Consider the following 21,824-nt stretch of genomic DNA (forward strand, 5'->3'; position numbering starts at 1 on the left):
AAATACCTCTAAATTAGCATCAATGAGTAACATGGAATGTTTGTACATATATTATAGCAAGATTAACTATTAACTGTTCTTAACAGTAAAAGGAAATCCCCTACTACATGAAAACTGTATCCTAATATATAAGACTGATCTCTATTACATATTGTAATTAAGTGCAACTAGATCAAAATATCTTAATAAATTCATTAAATAATATTAAGTATATAGAGCCAGTAAGAAAAAATTATTACGTACAAGAACGAGAATATTAGAATTACCAAAATTTGCATTCAAAGAAGAAGACGTTAGCATTAAATATTGAAATCTTAATTTCAATACTTTTAATGGAATCAAAATAAATTTATATCTCACAAATATCAATACCATTCTAAATATCTTGGAAATCTTGTTCATTATTTCTGATTCTTCTCTGAGAATCAGCAATTCTCTTACCATCAGCTATAATAGCGTTAAATTCACTAGACATAGTTTCTCTATTAATATTGTATAATTCTTCTATACCATAGTAATCAAAAAATAAACAATATAAACCTGTAGATTTCATAAGACGTTGCTGTAAATTCAAGGCATTTATTATAGACAAGAAAGTAACAAATAGTGGGAAGTACATAGAGTTGAAGTCATTACCAACTATTCTTGGAAGAAAGTGCATTGGCTTCCCATAAAAGGTATCAAATGTAGTTCCATTAACACGAATTAAGGCTAAATAATGAAAGCATAGTGCAGTTGCAAGTTTGCACATAAATTGAGACAGAAATACAAGGCATGACCCATCAGTTTGATTATGAAAATAAATCCCATACTTCTTTGGTAATTTCATACTCCATAAAACCCAATATGTACATAAATAAAGGTATAAAAGGAGAATTATACATATCAATTCAACCAATAAAATTTTAATAGGATAATAGATGAAATTAGACTCTGAAATCAAATTTAAAATATAAGAAAATAGAGAAAGATTTATACTTTGAAAATATATGCCTGCTTCTGCTATTATGATACTAATGCTTAAAATAACTGTCATTATGAATAAAGAATAATTAATATAATGCCTTACGTACTTCCTTATATAAAGTGATGTTTGATCATTATTCAAATCATATTCAATATCACTTTTATTGGATAGAATATCAAATTTTTGTGAATTTAATAATTCATGCTTAAATTTATTACTTTGTCGATTAAATCCCACTAAGAGAAACCCATCCTCTTGAATTGTATTGGAATGAGGTAAGTTAATTAATTTATCTTCTAATTTCCAACATTCATCCAATATTTGAAGCCATTGATTTTCTATTCTATTTCTTTCTGCAAGAGTAATCTTAAGTGATCTGTTTAGTTCAATAATAGTTTCTAATGAAACATTATCTGTATTAAATTTAATACTATATTTATCTATTTCCCATTTCTCAATTAATTTTGATTTGTTTAAATCATTTAAATCAAAATTAAAATATTTTATTATAATACTTAACATATCTCTCAATTTTCTATCAGTTAAATTAGTATATAAATAATATATTTGGTTTTTTAATTGATCTGCTTCGTGTTGGTTTATTGCTCTGCAATCATCTAGTGTATATAACGATATATATAAATTGTCCAATTTATCTTTACCACTAAATTTATCAGAAAATATGATATTTTTAATATGTTTAGGAACGGAAATTAAACCAAAACCCCATAAAAGAGTTATTTGTATCATTCCCCAAATATGACCACCAGCTATACAAATTAGTGGTAGAATTGTTTGTAAATCATACTTTTGGAAGATGAGTACACAAAGTAGGACAAGCAATATAAAACAAGTTAATTGAATCAGCCAAAATCTCCTGTTTCTTCTTAGGCTTGTTTTCAATTTACACTTCCAATTGAATTCACCACACATCTCGTATTCAAAAAGGACTGGATAAACTATCCAACACAGTACAAATAATAATATATATAAGATACGCCAAAGCCTTAAAATAATACTATTTAAGTTTGCATTGGAGTTCACATCTAAAATTGTAATTCCAATATCTAAAGGTAACAATGCTATTGGTAATAAACTTGCCAAAATTCCTATATAGCAGAATGAAATTGTAGTATATTGAACTTGTTTAGATGTTACATTAAGTAAAAATATCCACACCAATGCTACCAAAATAGCTATATCAAATAGTGCGACCAATACAAGCAACATTCAACTATCATAATTTTGCAAAATAGTTTAATATTCAGTGATTACTAGGGAAAAGAACAGTTGGATTTACTACTATATGGCGCTGGCATATCTCTAATAAGCCTTAGTATAATGTCCTAGTTTCTACAGTGAATCCTCTTAAAGTGTACTTATTTATAAACTATCTACCATTTAAGTACAATATGGAGTCAATTTAATATGTATCTCTTTTAATATTGGTAATATTCCCAATATATATACTCATCAATTTTACTATTTTTAAGGTATTATATTGTGAATAAGAGAAAAAAGTATATAATTATGTATAAACATAATAATATCGAGAATAAGAATCAATATTTCTAAGAAGAAAATAATGAGCCAATATTACATTGTTTCAATAATAATGTTTAGATATTATTGCCTTTCCATCCTTCAGAGGCTATCAGCTTCTTTTAAGGCGCTCAGAAGGACTAAATAAAATTTCACTCATTTTAAGTAAAAGTATTGTACAAATAATTCTAATTAATTATATTGACCGAATCAAAAAAAGTATTAAGGAGGCAACTATCTTTTAGTTCATAGCCTATTTATACTCCTTATGGATGAGAGTGAGAACAATGATGGACTAGACTGGGGTCCACAATCAATATGGAGAGGAAATGTGAATCAACAATTAAGAGCAAGACGGCTATCATTATTTGAAAGTAGAGAATTCAAGCTATTCTTTATACAAATTTTTATGCTATGCATAATGTGTGCATTTATATTAAGTGGTATTATTCTTCATGCTATTAAACTTAGGAAAATACAACCTGAAGACTACAATGAATTTCTGGATCTTGATGGAAACTCTCAAGAGTTATTCAATACATATCTTAGAAATATTGAAGATAATATGGGCCAAATATCCTTTTTCAAAGAAATTATATATGGGGATATACCAATGAGACAAGAGAACAAGCTAGTAAGAAATATTGTAGTATGCGGTGGTACCTATAAAAAAAATAAGCTATGGTCTAATGATCTTATGGAAAAAGCAAAATTATTAATAGAATTGTCAATTGGCAATAATACTTTAACAAAATTTAAGGGAGGTCTTTTATTTGCTATAAATGATATTAGAAATACAAAGTATAGTGAAAATGTTCAAAAAGTAGCTGAATATCCAAATATTATCTACTCTCTTATGGATAAAAATGAAAAGTCTGGAATATTACTTTATAGTCTGTTTCTAGTATCAAATGGTTATGTTTCTCCTTGTTACATGTTTGGTAAGAGACTATATTCATATATTCTTGGTCGCAGAACTGGAATACTAGGTCACATTATAATTATACTCCCATGGATATTTTCATTATTATCTCCTCATCCATTTATGTTGGTACATATTCCACGCCTTTTACTATATATTGGTATTGCTATATATAGATTTTTAGTACTTCATTGGGGTATAAATCTTATAGAAAAAAAGTTGTCAAATTCAGACTTTTCAGATCACATTGTTCTTTATTGCATGTATATCCTTATAATATCAATAGAATGGTGTGCTATAGGCTGTAATTTACAAAATCGCCTATTTGTGGCTTGTATAAGAGGTTATTATCTTTCAATACTTGCCATTATAGTTTATAATAGCTTCTTTACTGCTCTATACTTCCATTTCCCATTAGAAACATTTACAGGCTTTATTATAGCACTTTTTGGGTTATTTGCTACTTTTTGGATACTTGTGTTCCTAAATTACCTTAATTTAACAAATATTGGGATATGTGGAAATCATAACTCAGTTAGATTAACATATATGTCTGAGCTGAAACATCAAACTCCTAGTTAATTGTAACTGGTTTTTTTTAGAAAGAAAAAAAAATTACTTTATAGCTCTATATAAGCTTAAAATTGCAAATGAACTAGAGATAATGTAGTAAAAATACTTGTTACCTGCACTTATACTTGGATTGCAGCCAAATCTGTATGCTGTTAGTGATATACCACTGAAGAATATTGTCCCTATAACACGACATGTATAACAATCACCATTTGAATATATTTTCAGTGGGTAACGTGATGTGGGACTTTGCCACATATAATATTTGTTAAAGAGTAAATCACGAAATGCCACAATTGCGTCATATTCCTCATTCATTATCGATTCACTTGAGTTCTCCTTTTTTATCAAATACAATAGATCTTGCTTTATTAATTGGAGTTTTAGTAATATTAAGTTAGGTATTATAACCTAGCTACTTATATTGCGCTTTAGTTAACGGTCAAAGAATTGAGTAAGTTGCGCGTATATTATGAAGCTTAGAGTAACTTAATATCAATTATAAATTACCAGTATAACTTTTCAATAGCATTTATTAATAAATATATGGAGGAACGTCTTGCCAGTAAGGTACAAAAAATAGTTATTGATACTTTGGAGGAACAGGAAAATGTACTAGATGAAGAACTGAAACGCTTAGATCAGGTATGCAAAGATGATGATGAACTGGAACAAATACGAAGCAAGAGGATTTCTCAAATGAAAATGAAATGTGAATTAAATAATAAGTATCGTAGTTTAGGTCATGGGGATTATAGTGAGATTACAAGTGAACGTGACTTTTTCGATATAATTAAAAGAAGTGATAGAGTTATATGTCACTTCTTCAGACCTACAACAGTAAGGTGTCAAATTTTCGACAAACACTTGGCTATTCTTTCTTCCAAGCACATTGAAACTAGATTTATTAAAATTAATGCTGAAAAAGCACTGTTTCTTTGCGGTAATTTGGGAATACATATTTTACCTACTCTTGTTTGCATCATTAATACGAACGTACGTCATAAAATTATTGGTTTCGAGGAATTGGGAAGTAAAGATGACTTTAAAACATTTGAACTAGAACAATTGTTAATTAAATGGGATGTTCTTTTACTCAATAGTTAAAATTAGATTTTTTGGCTTACTTGTAGATACTATTGGTCACTATCTCAATTATCATCATATTGTACTATATACTCGTATTATTATCTATGATGGCAGCTTCTGATCATATTTAGTATTATATAATTTCCAGTGATATATATTATAGATAAAGTTTTTAAATCTATACTGTTGACGTTTAATCTGAATTTTTTTTAGTATTAATACTATATTATTCAACTAGATAATCTCTTCATGTAGTTGATGCATCTTACTCTTTAGTTTCAATTGCAAAGAATTAAATTTAAAACTAAAACTTAAAATTATCTATATAATACCTAGTTATCTATGGAAACTACATTGCTAATATGAACTAATTTAAGAATCATTTTATCTTTAAATAATTTCCTTTACAATTTTTGGTCTAATATTTACTTCAATTAATAGAACCTAAACATATACAATATTTAATAAACTGTAATTTCCTAAAATTCCAATATAAAAGTACAATATCATATTTTTGATTTTATATAAATCCCTTATTTATTTCTAAAATAAGAATACTAGTATAAAAAATTATTGTTGAGACTTATCTTGTTATGATCTTATTCACCTCTTGATTATTAAAGATTAAATTTCTATAAGGTCATCCTCTAATACATTATAGATATTAAATAGAGAAATTAGGACATATTTTATTAAACTACTAGAACTTATATAAACAAATGTTTAACTTCTTCATTATTATTAGGAACACTTTCTTTTAACGTACATATAGTTCAATACTTTTTTATGAAACACAAAGAAATTAATAATATATTTACAAATAGCTATTTGTATTTAATTATGAATGTATTTATTTAGTGAATAATTAGATAACTAAAATACCCATCTATACTTTTCTGCCTATACATGTATTGGGTCTCTTCATCAGAATATTCACACAAACTAGAAAGGCGGTATATACGGAGACAGAGCTACTAGTATTACAGGTACAAAAAGGGGTACGGCTAACCTTAAAAATATTGTGGTAGTTACCTCCAATTTAAACATCAGAATAGAAAGAAATATATTAAATAACTACTAAACTTAATTAATAGTAATATAATAGGAGTTTTTGCGGATGAGTGTAGCTGTTGATGAATATGGAAATCCATTTATTATTATTCGTGAACAAGATCAAAAACAACGTCTAAAGGGTATAGATGCCCACAAAGCAAATATACTGGCAGCAAAGTCAGTAGCAGATATATTAAAAACTAGCCTAGGACCCAAAGGTATGGATAAGATCATAGTAAGTCCTGATGGAGAAGTTGTTGTAACTAACGATGGAGCTACTATTTTAGATAAGATGCAGATAAACAATGAATGTGGCAAATTATTAGTAGAACTATCAAAATCTCAAGATGCTGAAATTGGTGATGGTACCACTGGTGTTGTAATATTAGCAGGTGCACTTTTAGAGCGATCTATTGAACTTCTAGAAAAAGGTATACACCCGTTACGTATTGCTAGTGGCTATGAATATGCATGTTCACTTGCCTTGAAAAGACTGGAAGAAATAGCTGTAGAACACAAGAATATATTTGATAAAGAAAATGAGCTATTATTGAGCTCTGCAATGACATCTTTGGGATCAAAAGTTGTAAGTAGTAGAAAGGAGCAGTTTGCTGAGATGGCAGTTGAAACTATCTTAGCAGTAGCAGATATAGAGAGGAAGGACATAAATTTTGACTTAATAAGTATACAAGGAAAGGCAGGGGGTAGATTGGAAGAAAGTAGAGTTGTTAATGGTATAGTTCTAGATAAAGAGATGAGCCATCCTCAGATGCAGAAGAATATTATAAATGCAAAACTGGCTCTACTTACATGCCCTTTTGAACCTCCAAAACCTAAAACGAAGCATAAGGTTGATATTAAAATAGCAGAAGACTTTGAGAAGTTATACAATGCTGAACAACAGTACTTTAAGAAGATGATTGCTGCAGTTGAATCTTCAGGAGCCAATGTTGTTATTTGTCAATGGGGATTTGATGATGAAGCTAATCATTTATTAGCTCAGCATAAGCTACCAGCTATACGATGGGTTGGCGGAGTTGAGTTGGAATTGTTAGCTATTGCAACTGGAGCTCAAATTGTACCCAGATTTGAAGACTTAGAAAGCTGTAAGTTGGGTATAGCGAGTAGTGTAACAGAAGTATCCTCTGGTACTGATAAGGATAAAATGATTCTTATTGAAGGTTGTGGTAAGTCAAAAGCTGTGACAGTGCTAATTAGAGGAGGTAACCAGATGGTTGTAGATGAGGCTAAACGATGTATATACGATGCACTTTGTGCTGTAAGAAACTTAATTAGAGATCCTAAGGTTGTCCCTGGTGGAGGAGCTTCTGAAATTGCTTCTTTTATAGCTATACAGGAAGCTGTTGATTCAATCTCATCAATAGAGCAGTTTGCTGTAAGAGCTTTTGCTGATGCACTGTTATCTCTTCCTCAAGCCTTAGCTGATAATTGTGGATTAGATGCTATTTCAGTCGTTGGTGAAGCTCAAAGGAGACAAATTACTGAGAAAAATAACTTCTTAGGTATTGATTGCAATGATTTTACTGTTGCAAATATGATGAATAGGAATATTATTGAATCACTAGCTTCAAAACAGCACCAGTTAGCTCTTGCTACACAAGCAGTAAAGATGATACTTAAAATAGATGATGTTATAACACCATCAGAGTTACTTTAATATAAATATTTAACTATCCTACATAGATAATGAATTTATTAATATGTATTTAACCATTAGACAAAATCTAAGAATACCTTCTTAAAATCTACTGTATATTTCAATCGATGAGAATTTAATGAAAAACTGACATTTTATAGATACACTGAATATCTGAATAAATATTTGCAATTATTTCGTACTAAAAGCAAATTAATCATGTTATTTTAGCGTTTCTAATGCACCTGTCTAGATATACTTAGTTACAAGTACGGAGTTGTGGCGCCTGTTGCACACTTCCCGCCTTAATATTTGTGACATGTCATTGTAAAAATCAGATACCGAGTTCTAGCCAATTACACTATTATTTAATATTACTCTTTAGTGTATTACAAGATCCATTATATTTAGTGCTTCAAGAAATTTGGAAGTATTATGCTTTAACAAGTCGCCGCAAGGTTGATGATGTATATAAGTAAAAATTTACTTTAATTGATTACTTAGTAAAAATAAGACTTTGGTTTTAAGAATGGAAAATTTAACTGAAAGTTGCTATTCCTTATCAAATAATAATAACATACGAATCGATATGCCATTACTTCAAAGAAAGAGCTCATCTGAGCTAGTTAGGAGACAATTGTACAAGACTAAGATGTGTGCATTTTACAATGTAGGGAAATGTACAAGGGGAAATCTCTGTGCCTTCGCGCATTCAGTTCAAGAACTTCGACCTCTTCCAGATTTAAGATTCACAAGACTTTGCGAAATGACAAAGAAAGGGGATGTGTGTAGAGATATGAACTGTACATTTGCTCATAGTTTGAATGATTTAAGAACTACAGAAATCCCTCCAAGTCCATTTTATGAATTAAGTCCTAATTCTAAACCCATGGAAGGTAATATTTCAATTAAAAGATATGATACTCCTAACAACATTTTTAAATCAAAGAACAATTCTTTTAAGGATATTTTTCAGAATAAAAGTGATGGTGAAGAAGTTTTCGTGTCTAGCTGTGATGTAACACCCAAAAATTTTTCGATGAAAGGTTCAATTGTCACTGATACACCATATTTGAATCAGTTTACTCCTCAATTATATCCTTCTTTAAAATATCAAGGAGTTAGTAGCCTCTCAACTTGTATCTTTTCCGGTTCAGAGACTCCTCAAGCTTCTTCAATTAATGCTAATTGGATCAACGGTGACTTCGGTTGCCCCTTAACACCTAATATTTCTGCAGTAGTTTCACAAACAAACTGTAACCTTAAACATAATCAAGATACTTTCCAGGATTCTCTCAGCTACTTTGCTAAAAATACTCAATTTAATAAACTTCCAGAATGGACATTTGGTCCTAACGATGAGACGTTTTCAGCTCTTAAATGCGAAATACTGAACATTATTGGTACTGATAACCAGTTTACTGAGGACTTAAACCACAAGGCTTTATTGAATTAGCAGTATGCTCAACTACAGTCTGAAATTCTGTTAAGTATATGCAATGTTTGATTTGATGTGTAAAATTTACAAAAGTGCACTAACCATTCATTTTATAGTGCCAAAGAAATTAATTAGATTCTTAGTTCAAAATACTCCACTATAATTAAAACATTAATCTACATATGTTAACTAAGTTAAATTAGATAAATAACTCGTCACAATAATTCCTGAATAAAAAAGTTTCTTTATATGTCCTAACAACCAAAGTTACATCTAAATATAGCAATTATTGCACCTTACAAGACCCAATAGGCTACTATTGTAATATCAACTAAAGAATCTGTCGCATAGGTTATGGCATTTAATTAGTAAGAAAATTAAGAATAGACGGAGTCATGACTCAGGCCCCACCAAAGTTTCAATTGTTCAGACTAGCAATAGATATATTCCGCGCCTACATCCTGGATATGCACTTGTCAGTGATGACAGTCCTCACTTAAAATCTACGAATATATTAGTAATATTTTCAAAGCTTAGATATGGGACAGGAATTTAGAGCTATTATTTTAAATAACTCAAGTGGCTGTTGTGAGGTGGTTAAGCGTCAGCTATACAAAACAAAAATGTGCCTCTTTTTACTAGAAGGGAAGTGCAGTAAAGGAAATTTTTGCAGTTTTGCTCATTCACAAGAACAGCTAAGACCTCTTCCTAATTTAAAGTTCACCAAACTTTGTGAACTAATATCTTTGGGGCAAAAATGTACTGATATTAATTGTGCGTATGCCCATAATAGGGAAGATTTAAGAATAACTAATGAACAATTATATAAAGTTAGACTTTGTAATTTTAATAAGAAAAATAAGTGCTTAAATGGGATATATTGTCGGTTTGCCCATGGAAGCTCAGAATTACGAAACCAACAAAGTATTCAAGATATCTGCAGCTTGAAAGAGAGTATTCCAAGTTATACAAAACAAAAACTTTATACAACTTCTAGAATTAATCCTAAGAAAAGTACCCAAAGTAGCATTACAAATAGAAAAGATGCAACTTCATTGTCTATAGAAGGGAAATTTGGCAATATACAACCTCAGAATCAAACATTTCTAAGTAATAATAATAGAGATGGTCTAGATAAGGATAACAATGATACTTCACTATTCCAAAATATTAAATCCGAGTTTGGATTAAGTCCAAGGTTCTCACCTAAAGACAATAAAAAACCTTCAAATCTAACCTTTAATAATAAATTAGAAGATGCAAGTAGTGTTCAACAATCCCTTTCTAATTGCAGTGTGCAAATCGACGCATTTCATTCAAATAAAAATGACTTCACTTATGCAAACCAGTTACCACCAGATCTATCGAATATAATTTATCAGGCTGGAGGGGCTTATTTTATAAATAATAGACTAGATAATATGGAGGAAAAGGGTACTACACAACTACCAATATCCCAGGCATTCTCATATTCCTTTGAGATATATCCACAATAATATGATATACAAAATATCTTAATTTCATATTTTCAAGTTCTGAATTTTCATTAATCTACAATATGCTATGAAGTCAATACTAAATATTAACTATAGCAAGTATTTCTTTTTAGTTGATTTAAACAATTATATCAAGTGGTGTAGATATATCTACTGATTTGCTTTGTGTTGGGAAACATGAAAATAATAATAAAGGAAAGTTATTTGTTCCCATTACTTGTCTTATATTCTCTTTAATACCTAAATCATACGGATTTTCCCATGTTTTACCTCTCTTTTCAAGGTAGTTTCTTAGAAAGGAATTTTGCCTATATTCTATTGTTGATTGATTAGTTAGCAATAAGTAAATATGGAAACAAGATAATAAACCAGTACCCAGTGTAAATGATAGTGATACAACAGAACTGAAAAATATGCATTGTATTAGGATAGGATCATTCAAGGTAATTGAATTAGACGACATGTTACCACTTATCATCACTCCAAAAATCTCAAATAAGATAGACATTGCAAATAGCGATATTAATAAACAACTAATGAAGGACCATGAAATGAATAAAATGAAATAACGTTGATTTTGTAGTCCAACACACTGACCTATCCATGGGCAATGGTGATCCATCTTTAATATGCAGCGTCGACATACTGAACAATGGTGTGTCCTAGGTAGTTTGATACTTCCGCACTTCTTACATTTCCTATATATCCCATGAGATATTCCAATATTGTCTCTACAATTGTTTGATTCCTCCATTAGCATTATACACCTATTTTCATCTCCTAGTTCGTTTTCAATTACATTATCTATACCTTCCCTAAAATCTCCATCTATTGATGATGGAGATCCTGGATCTGTTGAAATGCAAAAGTAGTAATTGTAGACAACATTTACTGTGCTAAAAAGAAATATAGTACGACACATGAATAACCATTGAGAAGAATCAGTAATAGATAATGGGAATATTAGGAACACCCCACTAAGAGATAGAAATATTATCATAAACCATACAAAAGCTATTAGGAATATCCCCAAACATCTTGCAAAGAGTTCAAAGCTTTTAATTGAAGTAGTGATGCATCCTTCACAACAGCTCATCTATATAAACTAGTTTCAATTTTCTCTATACTACTATGTGCATATATCACGTCATATAATAAGAATTTCCCTATTATTTCTAATTGTCTTGCAGCCATATCACAGGTTCTCTACTTTCCATTTTTTAACTATATAGAGCGCCAAAAATCCATAATAGAAGTAACAATCCTCTATTCAATTCTTTGAGTCACAAATTGTCCGTATTGAAATTAAATTTGCACTAAAATAATAGTTATTGCAACAATAATCCTTCAGTTTCTATTACGCCTGCAAAGATACTAAATCAAGAGTATATTTGATAGTAGCTTCTTTCGTTTTTTAGGGAAAAAAGTAAAAAGAAGATACAACAAATACCTAGCTGAAGACAAATATCTCTCTACTATGTAATAATATTACAAAATATTATTTATGTTCCTAACATATAGAGTGATAAGTGAAGTTAACCCTCAGATCTATACGTGTGTACTTGTGTACGGCAAAAGACACAATGTTACGTCTATTACATGCAGTGGAAACAAGATTAAATCTCAGCAAAGATTAATGTAAGGATAAACAAAAGAAAACAAAAGAAATAAAAGATCTACGCAGGGATCAACTAAAAATTGTATATAGATGTATTCAGTTCATTCTGGTCCTGTGTCTAGTCGTGGAGTTTCAGAATATAGTACTCCAACAGTAATGTCCCATGGAAATCCAATGATTTCAACCCCTCAACAGTTTGTTCAGAGAGCAAACCCACTAATGTGTTGTGCTCCACAATCAACAAATATGATACCTCAAAAACCTCCGAGTAGAATGATCAGTGCAGCAGCTTTGAATGTATCTCCAGTAAACCCACCTTCACGTTTTGCAACAGGCTCTAGTATTTCACCAGCAGCAATAATGTCAACCCCTGAAAGGCAAGTAACAGAGCCACTTCAACACAGACAAACTTTTGTCTATGGTGGAGCTGAAACAATGGAACCTGAAGACTGTGGTTGGTTGGAACCGATACGTTTAAAAGTACATGCTATGGAAGTACAACAATACATTGATCCAGGAAAACCAGAAGTAACTCCTCCCTTTATTTACAATATAGACCATTTAAAGGAATGTGTTGAAGTTCCAGAAAACTGGGCACCAGAAAGCATAACAGGGGTAGCTGCTCTAACTTTTGAGAATTTAAATACAAATCCCCCGAGTGTTAATTATCCTCTTAGACTCACATCAGAGAACTCACAAGTTGGAACTTCTAATCCATATATACAACCAATACAGTATAATATTGAGAGAATTAAAGATATTCAACAGTCGGAACCATCTCTCTCTGAAGAACCCGATGTAGTGGAAGAACTCGAGGAATCTTCTCCAAATAATGGATTTTCTGCTACTAACTTTATCTCATCTATTTTTGATAAATTTAGAACTCATACAACTCCAATTCCTATACCTGAAGAAGAGGAAGTAACTAACAATGATGATAGTGAAGAAAGAAAGGAAGATTACGTGGATGGTGCAACAAAAGAAATAAATAAACAGGAAGTTGGAGATGGTAATATTCGAATTGAGGAGGCATTACCACTGGACTAATAGTTCTTTTAACTTAAGAGTCATTTAACGACTTATTGAATACTAAGAAGTGAGCTCGATGGGAGTTCTGAATTTTAGTAGTTCTCAGTTATTACGTCAAATTTGTTATGCATCTTGCCATGTACTTAGAGAAAAAAGCTTAGATTTCTACTTCAAACCTTTAATTACTACTGTATAAAATTTTGTAATATATTAATATCACTACCACTTCTATATTATATACTTGTGTACATTATTATAATAGTTGTGATATTGCAGCAATTAATTTCTGGCAAACAGTAAATGTTTATGATAGAATAACTATTTAAGATATTTAGATAAAGATAACTCATTTAAGAAATAAAGATAGCAGGACTGTTTACACATTTAATGAAAATTAGAATCGAAATTTTACCTTCTTGATATGTTCATAATTGTAGTCTCAGGTACCTATCAAATTCAGGCTTTTAACTTTTAATATGAATTTCTAAACAAATTGAACTTTTTGATTAGTAATTTTTATTGTAGTAAATGCAAATTTCTGAAATTGCAATATTTAGACTTTTTGATAAACTAGAAGATTGATTTCTTTAAGTAATAACAAATAAACTTTTAATCATTTAATATTCTCATATTTATATATATACTCTAACCAAAAACAAATGAATTTTACTATAAATATTTAAATTTAATTAATATAAAAATTTATACTAATAGAAAATTAGTATAAATTTTTGCAACTGAGAAATTATGAAATTCTTCCATTGGAGTAAATTAAAAAAGAAGACCAAATAAATCTGTTGATCAAATGTATTAAATTATATATTAAATTGTAATATATTTACATCACTTTAGGTTTATTGAATATTGTCAATATCATATTATACATTAATTTAGCTATCCTGATACATAATATATTGCTTTTACAAATAATATCTGAAGAAGAAAGGTCATCTTCTACTCTTAGCAGATGAATTTCTTGAAATTACTGAAAAAAAATTTATTTAAAACTTTTACATTATGAGTATTATGTATTTAAAAAACTTTATGGAGCTATCCTAAGATAGGTAGAATGTAATATATTTCGATAACCTAGTCAACAATATATTACTATAGCTTGAATAATTCATTTTCATCTAAACAAAAATAGACTTACTACTCAAACAAAAAAAGTCACTTTATACTGTAAAGATGAGTAAAAATAATAAATTCTTAAAGTATGAAAATTCAATAATAAGACATAACTAAATATTATATTATAATAATAACTTATTTTTTTCTGACCTAGTTACAATTATATAACTTGTCAAGTTCAAAATTCATAAATAATAAATTATATCATTCATAATTATTGATTTATTCATGTTAAGTGTGAACACCCTCTCAATATTTATATTGAATTATAAACTAATATTGAAAACATTATCATAAACTTTAATTCGACCTTTTACAAGTATCTCAAAGTTTTGTTGTAGTGCAAATTATATTGTATTTCCCTTTATTTTATAAAGTACAATTCTCTTATTTATATTACCAGTGGAATAACTGATAATATTTTATAGTTAATTCTATTGATTATGATTGTGAAATTGACATTGCCAATATTTGTAAATTTAGAGTATAGAAAACACTAATCAGTCTAGTTATGGCCTAAAGTATTTACAACCTTATTTATTTTATACAAGCTTCTTAATAGCTAAAACTATAATAACTGCTACTACTACCATAGTAGCAACAGTAAGACTAATCCTACAACAAAAAGTAACATTACTACTTGTCCTAATTAGTTTCCTTATACTTGCATTAACACTTGTTGCTTCAGAAGATGTGAATTTAACATGTGAAACAATATCTTCAATTACATGTTTGTGTTTTGCAGATTCATTAGTTAACTTCTCAGCTCTTTCACTAATTCGCAAAGCTATATTTCCAATATCTTCTATCTCCTTATCTAATTCCTTTGATTTCATATGCCAACAATTTAAAGTTTCCTTATCTGTATTAGAAAGTTCCTTAAAATAAGAACTCGACTTTTTATTACAAAAAGTCTCAGTGTTGTGTCTTGATTGAATAGACTTTAAAGTCTGCACTTTTCTAGTTTCTACTTTTGAACCATGAAATAATTGATTATACCTATTTATTATATCTATGAATAATTCATCTCTAAGATTTTGAATTTCTTCTGCACGTTTCTGTTTAAAAGAGTACTTGCTACCTATCAATTTTAAAGATGGGGTTCTATTAATTTTATATAAAGTATCTAATTCGTCTTGTAGTTTCTTTATCATATCATCTATTTGAATTCTTTTAATGATTTTATCATGTTGAATCTCATGGCTCTGATAATTTTCCATATATTTGTTTATATCGTTGTACAAATTCATAAAACATATTTTGTGTTTAAGGTATTCATCTTGTATATCTTCCTTAATATCATCTTTTTGTTTGAGGGGATTGCAATATGCCTCAATTTCACATACACGTTGTATAAGAGCATCAATATTATATATTTCAGCTAAGACTTTCCATTGCATTGTTACCAGAATACAAATTCTTAATATGCTTGGAAATAGCTAATATTTATGATATTAGTTATTATTCAATTACAACCAGCTTATTATCACTAAGCTTTCAACTTCTCTAGTATAAATAAATTTATTTAAAAAATCCTTATCTTCAATGTGTATATACTGCATACCTCTGAAGTTTAATGTAAACATTGTAAATTCGTTATTTAGGGCGCCCAGGAAAACTGCGTATAACCTGGATCAAAAGGTCATTTATTTTAATCTAATATATATATAGTTAATGCTACAGAATTACTATAAGGTCATCATAAAAATATAAAAGATCGTCTATTATATATATTCGGTACTTGTAGCTAATATAACATAAGAGATGTCAAATAGTCACTTCCTAATTAGTTATTACTTATAGTTAAATAGAATCCAAAGAATTATTTAATTCAGAAGCTGACTGGACTCTAGTAGATGCTGTAGACATAAGATCACTACTATATTCGTGTAATTTTATTCTCCATTCTCTATACATCCGATCAAATTCCCTTCTACTAACTTTGTTATCATGCTTAGGAGTATGGGGAGCATTTGGGGGTCTCTTTTCTATTGGAACTGCTGCTATATAGTTCTTGTATTCAGGCAAACTCTTACCAATAGCTATTTGCTTTAGACGAGATATAGTACGCGATGTTAAGGGTTCATGAACTTGTTTTATTTCTGAATGTTGTTTATGTTCATAACACTTAAAGTCACTTAATTTATCATACTTAGATTCGGAGTATTTATATATGTTGTAGAGTATATTACATGAAGATGTGCACAAATCAGATACCAAGGTACTATTTGAATGACTTATATTAATAGTGGTAGATGTTTCTAGTTCTAGCTGCTTATTTAGTGGGGTAAGGGAAAGAGGTGGAATAGTCACATTCTTCATGTTAGTACGGGTTTCTTTCCATTTAGAATCTCTTATAACAAGAATAGGAAGGTTGGGATATATTTCACTAGCATAAATATGCCTTTGTCTCTGTAGACTTTGTCTGAGTACCAATAGAGTAGGAATAGAATACTGCCTCGATATTCCCAAGGAGTTATGAAGTTTTATTTTAAATATATCTGACTCTATACTCTTATCCCACAACTTTTCTATATTGCTTAATGCTAGATTATCCATTTCTTTATTATAAATAGTAGTCCAAAGCCTCGCCTCGTACAAGTATAAAACCACTTATTTGGCGGAATATTATAGTTCATTGTTAATAATACTAGATAAGTATTATACTACCGCTACTTTCTTTTTCAAAGAGGAGATTATTAAGATAATAGAGTTAGTTAACTATCTAATAGCCCGTTTCTATTTATTTGCACAGTATCATAGCCTAAAGTACTAATAATAATCAAATACTTTAAATAAGTTCAGTATATCTACGTAATATGTTATACACATAAAAGTTGATTATATATGCCATATATAAAATACTCTATCTGGCTTCATATTGAATCATTTTACGAGTACGTTTTTTATATAAAATTCTACAGCCACATGTACGACAACGAACAGCAGCTCCATGGGTTAGTAAACTGACATCTGCACCACATTCTAAAAAGAAAAAAAAACACAAATAAAGTGATATATAAAAATATTGAAGTAAAGTTGTAACTTACCACTGCATATATATGTAACAGGCTCATTTGTTGCTCTGCCAATGTTGGAACCTCCTTCAGTTGTAAAAAAGCTCCTATCATCATCACTCATTTTCCTCCTTTATAGCACAAATATCAAAATAATGCTACTTCTTGTTGCGCAATATGGGGTATATATCAAGTCTGAAACCTTATTTAAAACTATAAAATTGATTATACTTGTCTTTTTCTACTTAAGAACTTTTATTCAGAGATGACCAGCGCTTATGTACCTGAATATACCGCTTATATGCATAAGTTGATGTATAACTACTGTATTACAGTACTCTGAAGTATTTTTCTAATACTCTTGAAGCCTATTGAATAATATATTTAATAGAGTTAACTTAATATCCAACCATACCGGTTACTTTATATTGGAATATTTACTATTAAATGTCCCACTTTGACCTGAACATTATTTAGATTTTTATATATCTCTGACTGATAACAATATTTGGCGCTTATGTAACCTTAGATTAGTGAGATTATACAGTCAGCAACATGTAAAATTTTTTATAATATCTGGAAGTAGAGACTCAAGGAAATGAAGTTAGCTGTATCAAGTGTATTTAGGCCCAGAAATATTCCTATTTTGAGAAGTGAGGAAAGGAATTTTTTTTTTTTATTAATTAAAGTATCAACTTTAGCTCAAAGTTTTATAACTTTATGCTTTGGGATTTCAACATTTACTTTGCTATTCATAATATCATGGACAAGGATTGCTTTAGTTTTTGAAGGAGAACCAATTGAGGAGATATTTTATAAATATGATGGACTAGTTGATAAACTAGGTTACAGACTAGCAACTTTTCTACTGCAATCTTGTAATAATAAACAGTTTTCAAACATTCTATATACAATAGTACTTTTGAAAACTAAGAGTCCTGAATACTGGGTTATGACATTCATTATCATCCTGTCAGTATTTAGTCCGTGTTTCTCTCTCTTTGGAATTCTGGAGAATTCAAAAAAGTTACTATTATATTCTTTATTTTGCACTACAGCTAATTCTATAATTCAATTGTCAACAGTACTCTACCTACCCTATTGGTGTCAATATAATCAAATAGAATCTTCACCAAAAATAGTTGTGTACTTATTATTAGATATAATAGTTCTTATATATTCTCTATGGTCTATACACATATTACTATTATTATACAAGGTATTGAAATGGGATATAAACAATAAATATTTGCCATATAGAGAATTAATTAGTCAAGGAAGCTCTTCTCTTTTAGGCTATAGAGAGAAGGGAGACTCTCAAAGTGCTACAAACAATATCTTGACAATTAGTCATGGCAATACAGGAAAATTAATATATCCAAATAATTAAAACTTTCATATAAATCTAAGTATAATGAATAGTATTAGAGAACCGCATATACAATATCTAAGAATTATCCAACGAAGAAAACAAATATTTAGTAATTTCGAGAAGTTAGTTATTACCAATTATGTACTGTCTACTTCTCAAATAACTACTGTCTATTAGATTTAGGATTTACCGCCATATCTATTGTATTTATATTTAAGTCTACTTTAAGTACCGAGTAATCAATAATAAAATTATTTGAGTAGCCGCGTACAAGGTAATGAATGATGGAGAGTACTGACTATTAAGTTACTTATTGGAAAAATTAGCACAGTTAGGAATATGGACTCATTTGAAGAATTTAGATTTAAACATGGCTCATTAATTGGTGGGGGAAGGAAAGGTTTTATGTGCCTTTCATTACGTCTAGCAAATATTCTCCAAGCCTTAGCAAATTTATTTTTTGGAGTCGGATATCTCTTTACTTTCTTCCTATTTCCATGGTCTAAGTTATTAAATATCTTTAATGGAGCTTCAATTACCTTGGAATTTGATCCCGAATTGTCGTTTGTTGACTATGTTAATTTCAAAATTGCTACTCTTTTATATTCCTTCAATAATATACAAACTGGAAGCTATATTAGTGAAATGGAAACTTTAGTCAGAGATAAAATAGTGATTATACTTGCATCGTGTTTAGTGATGTTTTCATTTGCTACTTTTCTGTTTACTTTCTTTGGTGTACTAACTCACTCACAACATTTATTGCGTCTTTCAATATTTAGCTCTTTGGGAATATGTATTACTCAATTTATAGGTTTATTTTATTTCCCTAATTTGTCTATTAAGCTTGGTTTTGGGCCATTCAAAACTGAGGTCTTATTATTATTATCTATTTTTTTACTAATATATTTTGCGTGGTCGATTCATTTACTTTATTCTTTGTACAAAGTTATAAAAGCAGGTGGTACAGGTAGTGAATATCTGTCTTATAGAGAAATAATAGATAAAAGGAATTTCTTGAGATGGAGGTCCTGGAAAGAAAGAGAACTTGAAAGAGGGGTTGTATATGGGAGAAATGTTAATACTACAGCAGAACATGATAGATTTCCCTTACTAAAGAAATGAGTTATGCTCAGTATTAAATGAAGATGACATACATTTTTAATTTGTGAATATAAATGGATAACCTAATTTGCGTATAGATAGATGAGTGTACAATTCTTTTTGCTTCCCTAATAGGAATTGCTCAATATATACAGCATTTATATTTGTATATAATATCTTAAATAATTTATTAGACATACTGAGGAGCAAAGATTTAACTATTTATTTCACAAGGATATTTTTTTTTGGCTAATTAGCAACTTACTATAAATTTGTATAGAGTTAGAAATTAAGTTTTCCTAGTTTAAATTTGTAGAAATCTTTATATGGATAATGTTGAGCTTTTAAGTACAGTTTTATTTAGATTAATAATTATTTTATTGTTGTTAATTTATTACTTTAGAGGTTCATAAGTTCGAAATCTCAGTACTTTTTAGGGGATAACTGATACATCATAATAATTGCAAGTTAACTATTTATAGTGAACTACTGTGAATAGTAACTGTAATATCTCTATATTATAATTGGGTTTCTCCCAAATCAATTCCTGGATATAAAGTAGCGGAATTGTTTAGCTAGTTTAGTAAAATTGATTTAACCGTATTACTCAGTAGCGGTAATAAGAATTTGATTACCAGGGTTTATAATATCAATACGTGTTAAGCGGATAGATTTGAAACTATGGAAGATGATTGTAAATCATCATCACTGGAAAATATGATGCAAGAATGTGAGAAGGCAGATGTGGCAACATCTATTCTGGAGCGTGCATTACCTAATCAAACACTTAAGTTAGTTAATAATTTAGAATTAAATCCTAACATTACAAATAGGTCTATTGCATCTACAAATGGGGAAATCCAAACCTTAAAAAAAAAGAAGCAGTCATCTAGTAAAGATAAAGCCTTTACAATCAAAACTATATTAGATAAGCATGTTACTCCTATATGGCTTACTAATGAGGCACCAAGAAAACTAATACCTACACTGGAGAACTTAGAAAACCAACTAGAAACCATTATCAGCAGAGCAAATTTGAATGATCTTACTTTAAGAAAATTATATGGTATTTTATCTCTCAGTTACAATTTAAATATGACATCAAGTAATGTCCCAAATATTGAGCCTGTTGTTAGGAAGATTGTCATGACATTAAAGAGTAGTCAAACAGCAAATTCAACTCAAAATCAGACAGAAAAGAGAAGATACAAGCGTATTAAGGAGAAGAGAGTATTAATTAATAGTCTTGCAGAATTTATGGACGGTGACAGGACAGCTTCATTAATGTCATGTGCTATTAAAATAAAACACTATTGTGAAGAGAATCACTTAAGTCATCCAAGTAATGCAAAACTCTTTTTGATTGATGAAACGTTAAGAAAATTTATACCTAATAGGGATTCAATAGGTAAACAGGTGAACTCAATATTTGCAGTTCTGAAACAGTCCAATGTTGAGATTATAGATGAAAATGGTTCAGTTTATATGCAAAATGTTGAATCTGAGGATCATTTAGGTAAGCTTTCATCACTTGCTATAAAAAAGAGAAGAAAAGATGTACAGGAGACAATCTATGGAAGTGAGGTTAATGAACCAGACAATATTAATATAAAATTAGATTAGATAAGGGCTGTCAGTTGGATACTCTTTAGTAGATAGAATTACTATCAACTAACTTTATGTTATACACAATTCACTTATGAATCTAAACGTTTAGATTGGGATTTCAAAGGATTAATATATCAAGAAAGCCACATCCTCCAGAGCTCACATACTTCTTAGGTAGGTTTGAAATCGAAATTCACTACTTTGGGAA

The 21,824-nt window shown here is 29.5% G+C and overlaps 14 protein-coding genes across 14 annotated transcripts, besides 9 other annotated features; 9 read left to right on the forward strand and 5 right to left on the reverse strand.

The window, feature by feature from the left end:
* Positions 1-376: 376 nt before the first annotated feature.
* CMU_023130 (LMBR1-like conserved region family protein) lies at positions 377-2,197 on the reverse strand (the record flags this gene model as incomplete). The annotated part of the gene is made up of 1 exon (XM_002139621.1): positions 377-2,197. One exon carries the CDS (start codon positions 2,195-2,197, stop codon positions 377-379), a length of 1,821 nt encoding a protein of 606 aa, XP_002139657.1.
* Positions 1,424-1,481: a sequence feature (AT_rich).
* Positions 2,198-2,777: 580 nt separating the features above from the next.
* CMU_023140 (uncharacterized protein) lies at positions 2,778-4,013 on the forward strand (the record flags this gene model as incomplete). The annotated part of the gene is made up of 1 exon (XM_002139622.1): positions 2,778-4,013. One exon carries the CDS (start codon positions 2,778-2,780, stop codon positions 4,011-4,013), a length of 1,236 nt encoding a protein of 411 aa, XP_002139658.1.
* Positions 4,014-4,550: 537 nt separating this feature from the next.
* On the forward strand, positions 4,551-5,111 carry CMU_023150 (uncharacterized protein; the record flags this gene model as incomplete). The annotated part of the gene is made up of 1 exon (XM_002139623.1): positions 4,551-5,111. The coding sequence occupies one exon, from the start codon at positions 4,551-4,553 to the stop codon at positions 5,109-5,111; it is 561 nt and encodes a 186-aa protein (XP_002139659.1).
* Positions 5,112-6,210: 1,099 nt separating this feature from the next.
* Positions 6,211-7,824, forward strand: CMU_023160 (TCP-1/cpn60 chaperonin family protein; the record flags this gene model as incomplete). Its single annotated transcript, XM_002139624.1, has 1 exon — positions 6,211-7,824. The coding sequence occupies one exon, from the start codon at positions 6,211-6,213 to the stop codon at positions 7,822-7,824; it is 1,614 nt and encodes a 537-aa protein (XP_002139660.1).
* A 508-nt stretch (positions 7,825-8,332) lies between these two features.
* CMU_023170 (zinc finger, CCCH type domain-containing protein) lies at positions 8,333-9,259 on the forward strand (the record flags this gene model as incomplete). Its single annotated transcript, XM_002139625.1, has 1 exon — positions 8,333-9,259. The coding sequence occupies one exon, from the start codon at positions 8,333-8,335 to the stop codon at positions 9,257-9,259; it is 927 nt and encodes a 308-aa protein (XP_002139661.1).
* Positions 9,260-9,780: 521 nt separating this feature from the next.
* Positions 9,781-10,737, forward strand: CMU_023180 (zinc finger, CCCH type domain-containing protein; the record flags this gene model as incomplete). Its single annotated transcript, XM_002139626.1, has 1 exon — positions 9,781-10,737. One exon carries the CDS (start codon positions 9,781-9,783, stop codon positions 10,735-10,737), a length of 957 nt encoding a protein of 318 aa, XP_002139662.1.
* Positions 10,738-10,855: 118 nt separating this feature from the next.
* On the reverse strand, positions 10,856-11,833 carry CMU_023190 (DHHC zinc finger domain-containing protein; the record flags this gene model as incomplete). The annotated part of the gene is made up of 1 exon (XM_002139627.1): positions 10,856-11,833. The coding sequence occupies one exon, from the start codon at positions 11,831-11,833 to the stop codon at positions 10,856-10,858; it is 978 nt and encodes a 325-aa protein (XP_002139663.1).
* A 612-nt stretch (positions 11,834-12,445) lies between these two features.
* CMU_023200 (uncharacterized protein) lies at positions 12,446-13,402 on the forward strand (the record flags this gene model as incomplete). Its single annotated transcript, XM_002139628.1, has 1 exon — positions 12,446-13,402. One exon carries the CDS (start codon positions 12,446-12,448, stop codon positions 13,400-13,402), a length of 957 nt encoding a protein of 318 aa, XP_002139664.1.
* A 644-nt stretch (positions 13,403-14,046) lies between these two features.
* Positions 14,047-14,117: a sequence feature (AT_rich).
* A 75-nt stretch (positions 14,118-14,192) lies between these two features.
* Positions 14,193-14,225: a sequence feature (AT_rich).
* Positions 14,226-14,626: 401 nt separating this feature from the next.
* Positions 14,627-14,660: a sequence feature (AT_rich).
* A 397-nt stretch (positions 14,661-15,057) lies between these two features.
* Positions 15,058-15,915, reverse strand: CMU_023210 (uncharacterized protein; the record flags this gene model as incomplete). Its single annotated transcript, XM_002139629.1, has 1 exon — positions 15,058-15,915. One exon carries the CDS (start codon positions 15,913-15,915, stop codon positions 15,058-15,060), a length of 858 nt encoding a protein of 285 aa, XP_002139665.1.
* A 110-nt stretch (positions 15,916-16,025) lies between these two features.
* Positions 16,026-16,049: a sequence feature (AT_rich).
* A 269-nt stretch (positions 16,050-16,318) lies between these two features.
* Positions 16,319-17,074, reverse strand: CMU_023220 (uncharacterized protein; the record flags this gene model as incomplete). The annotated part of the gene is made up of 1 exon (XM_002139630.1): positions 16,319-17,074. One exon carries the CDS (start codon positions 17,072-17,074, stop codon positions 16,319-16,321), a length of 756 nt encoding a protein of 251 aa, XP_002139666.1.
* Positions 17,075-17,381: 307 nt separating this feature from the next.
* On the reverse strand, positions 17,382-17,656 carry CMU_023230 (DNA directed RNA polymerase, subunit ABC4, putative; the record flags this gene model as incomplete). Its single annotated transcript, XM_002139631.1, has 2 exons — positions 17,382-17,500; positions 17,566-17,656. 2 exons carry the CDS (start codon positions 17,654-17,656, stop codon positions 17,382-17,384), a joined length of 210 nt encoding a protein of 69 aa, XP_002139667.1.
* A 474-nt stretch (positions 17,657-18,130) lies between these two features.
* Positions 18,131-18,922, forward strand: CMU_023240 (uncharacterized protein; the record flags this gene model as incomplete). The annotated part of the gene is made up of 1 exon (XM_002139632.1): positions 18,131-18,922. The coding sequence occupies one exon, from the start codon at positions 18,131-18,133 to the stop codon at positions 18,920-18,922; it is 792 nt and encodes a 263-aa protein (XP_002139668.1).
* Positions 18,197-18,220: a sequence feature (AT_rich).
* A 321-nt stretch (positions 18,923-19,243) lies between the features above and the next one.
* CMU_023250 (uncharacterized protein) lies at positions 19,244-20,029 on the forward strand (the record flags this gene model as incomplete). Its single annotated transcript, XM_002139633.1, has 1 exon — positions 19,244-20,029. The coding sequence occupies one exon, from the start codon at positions 19,244-19,246 to the stop codon at positions 20,027-20,029; it is 786 nt and encodes a 261-aa protein (XP_002139669.1).
* Positions 19,781-19,816: a sequence feature (AT_rich).
* Positions 20,030-20,164: 135 nt separating the features above from the next.
* Positions 20,165-20,201: a sequence feature (AT_rich).
* Positions 20,202-20,362: 161 nt separating this feature from the next.
* Positions 20,363-20,405: a sequence feature (AT_rich).
* A 284-nt stretch (positions 20,406-20,689) lies between these two features.
* Positions 20,690-21,631, forward strand: CMU_023260 (uncharacterized protein; the record flags this gene model as incomplete). The annotated part of the gene is made up of 1 exon (XM_002139634.1): positions 20,690-21,631. The coding sequence occupies one exon, from the start codon at positions 20,690-20,692 to the stop codon at positions 21,629-21,631; it is 942 nt and encodes a 313-aa protein (XP_002139670.1).
* Positions 21,632-21,824: the final 193 nt, after the last annotated feature.

This window comes from Cryptosporidium muris, genomic scaffold, assembly GCF_000006515.1.
Source record: "Cryptosporidium muris RN66 scf_1106632353999 genomic scaffold, whole genome shotgun sequence".
Lineage (NCBI taxonomy): Eukaryota > Apicomplexa > Conoidasida > Eucoccidiorida > Cryptosporidiidae > Cryptosporidium > Cryptosporidium muris.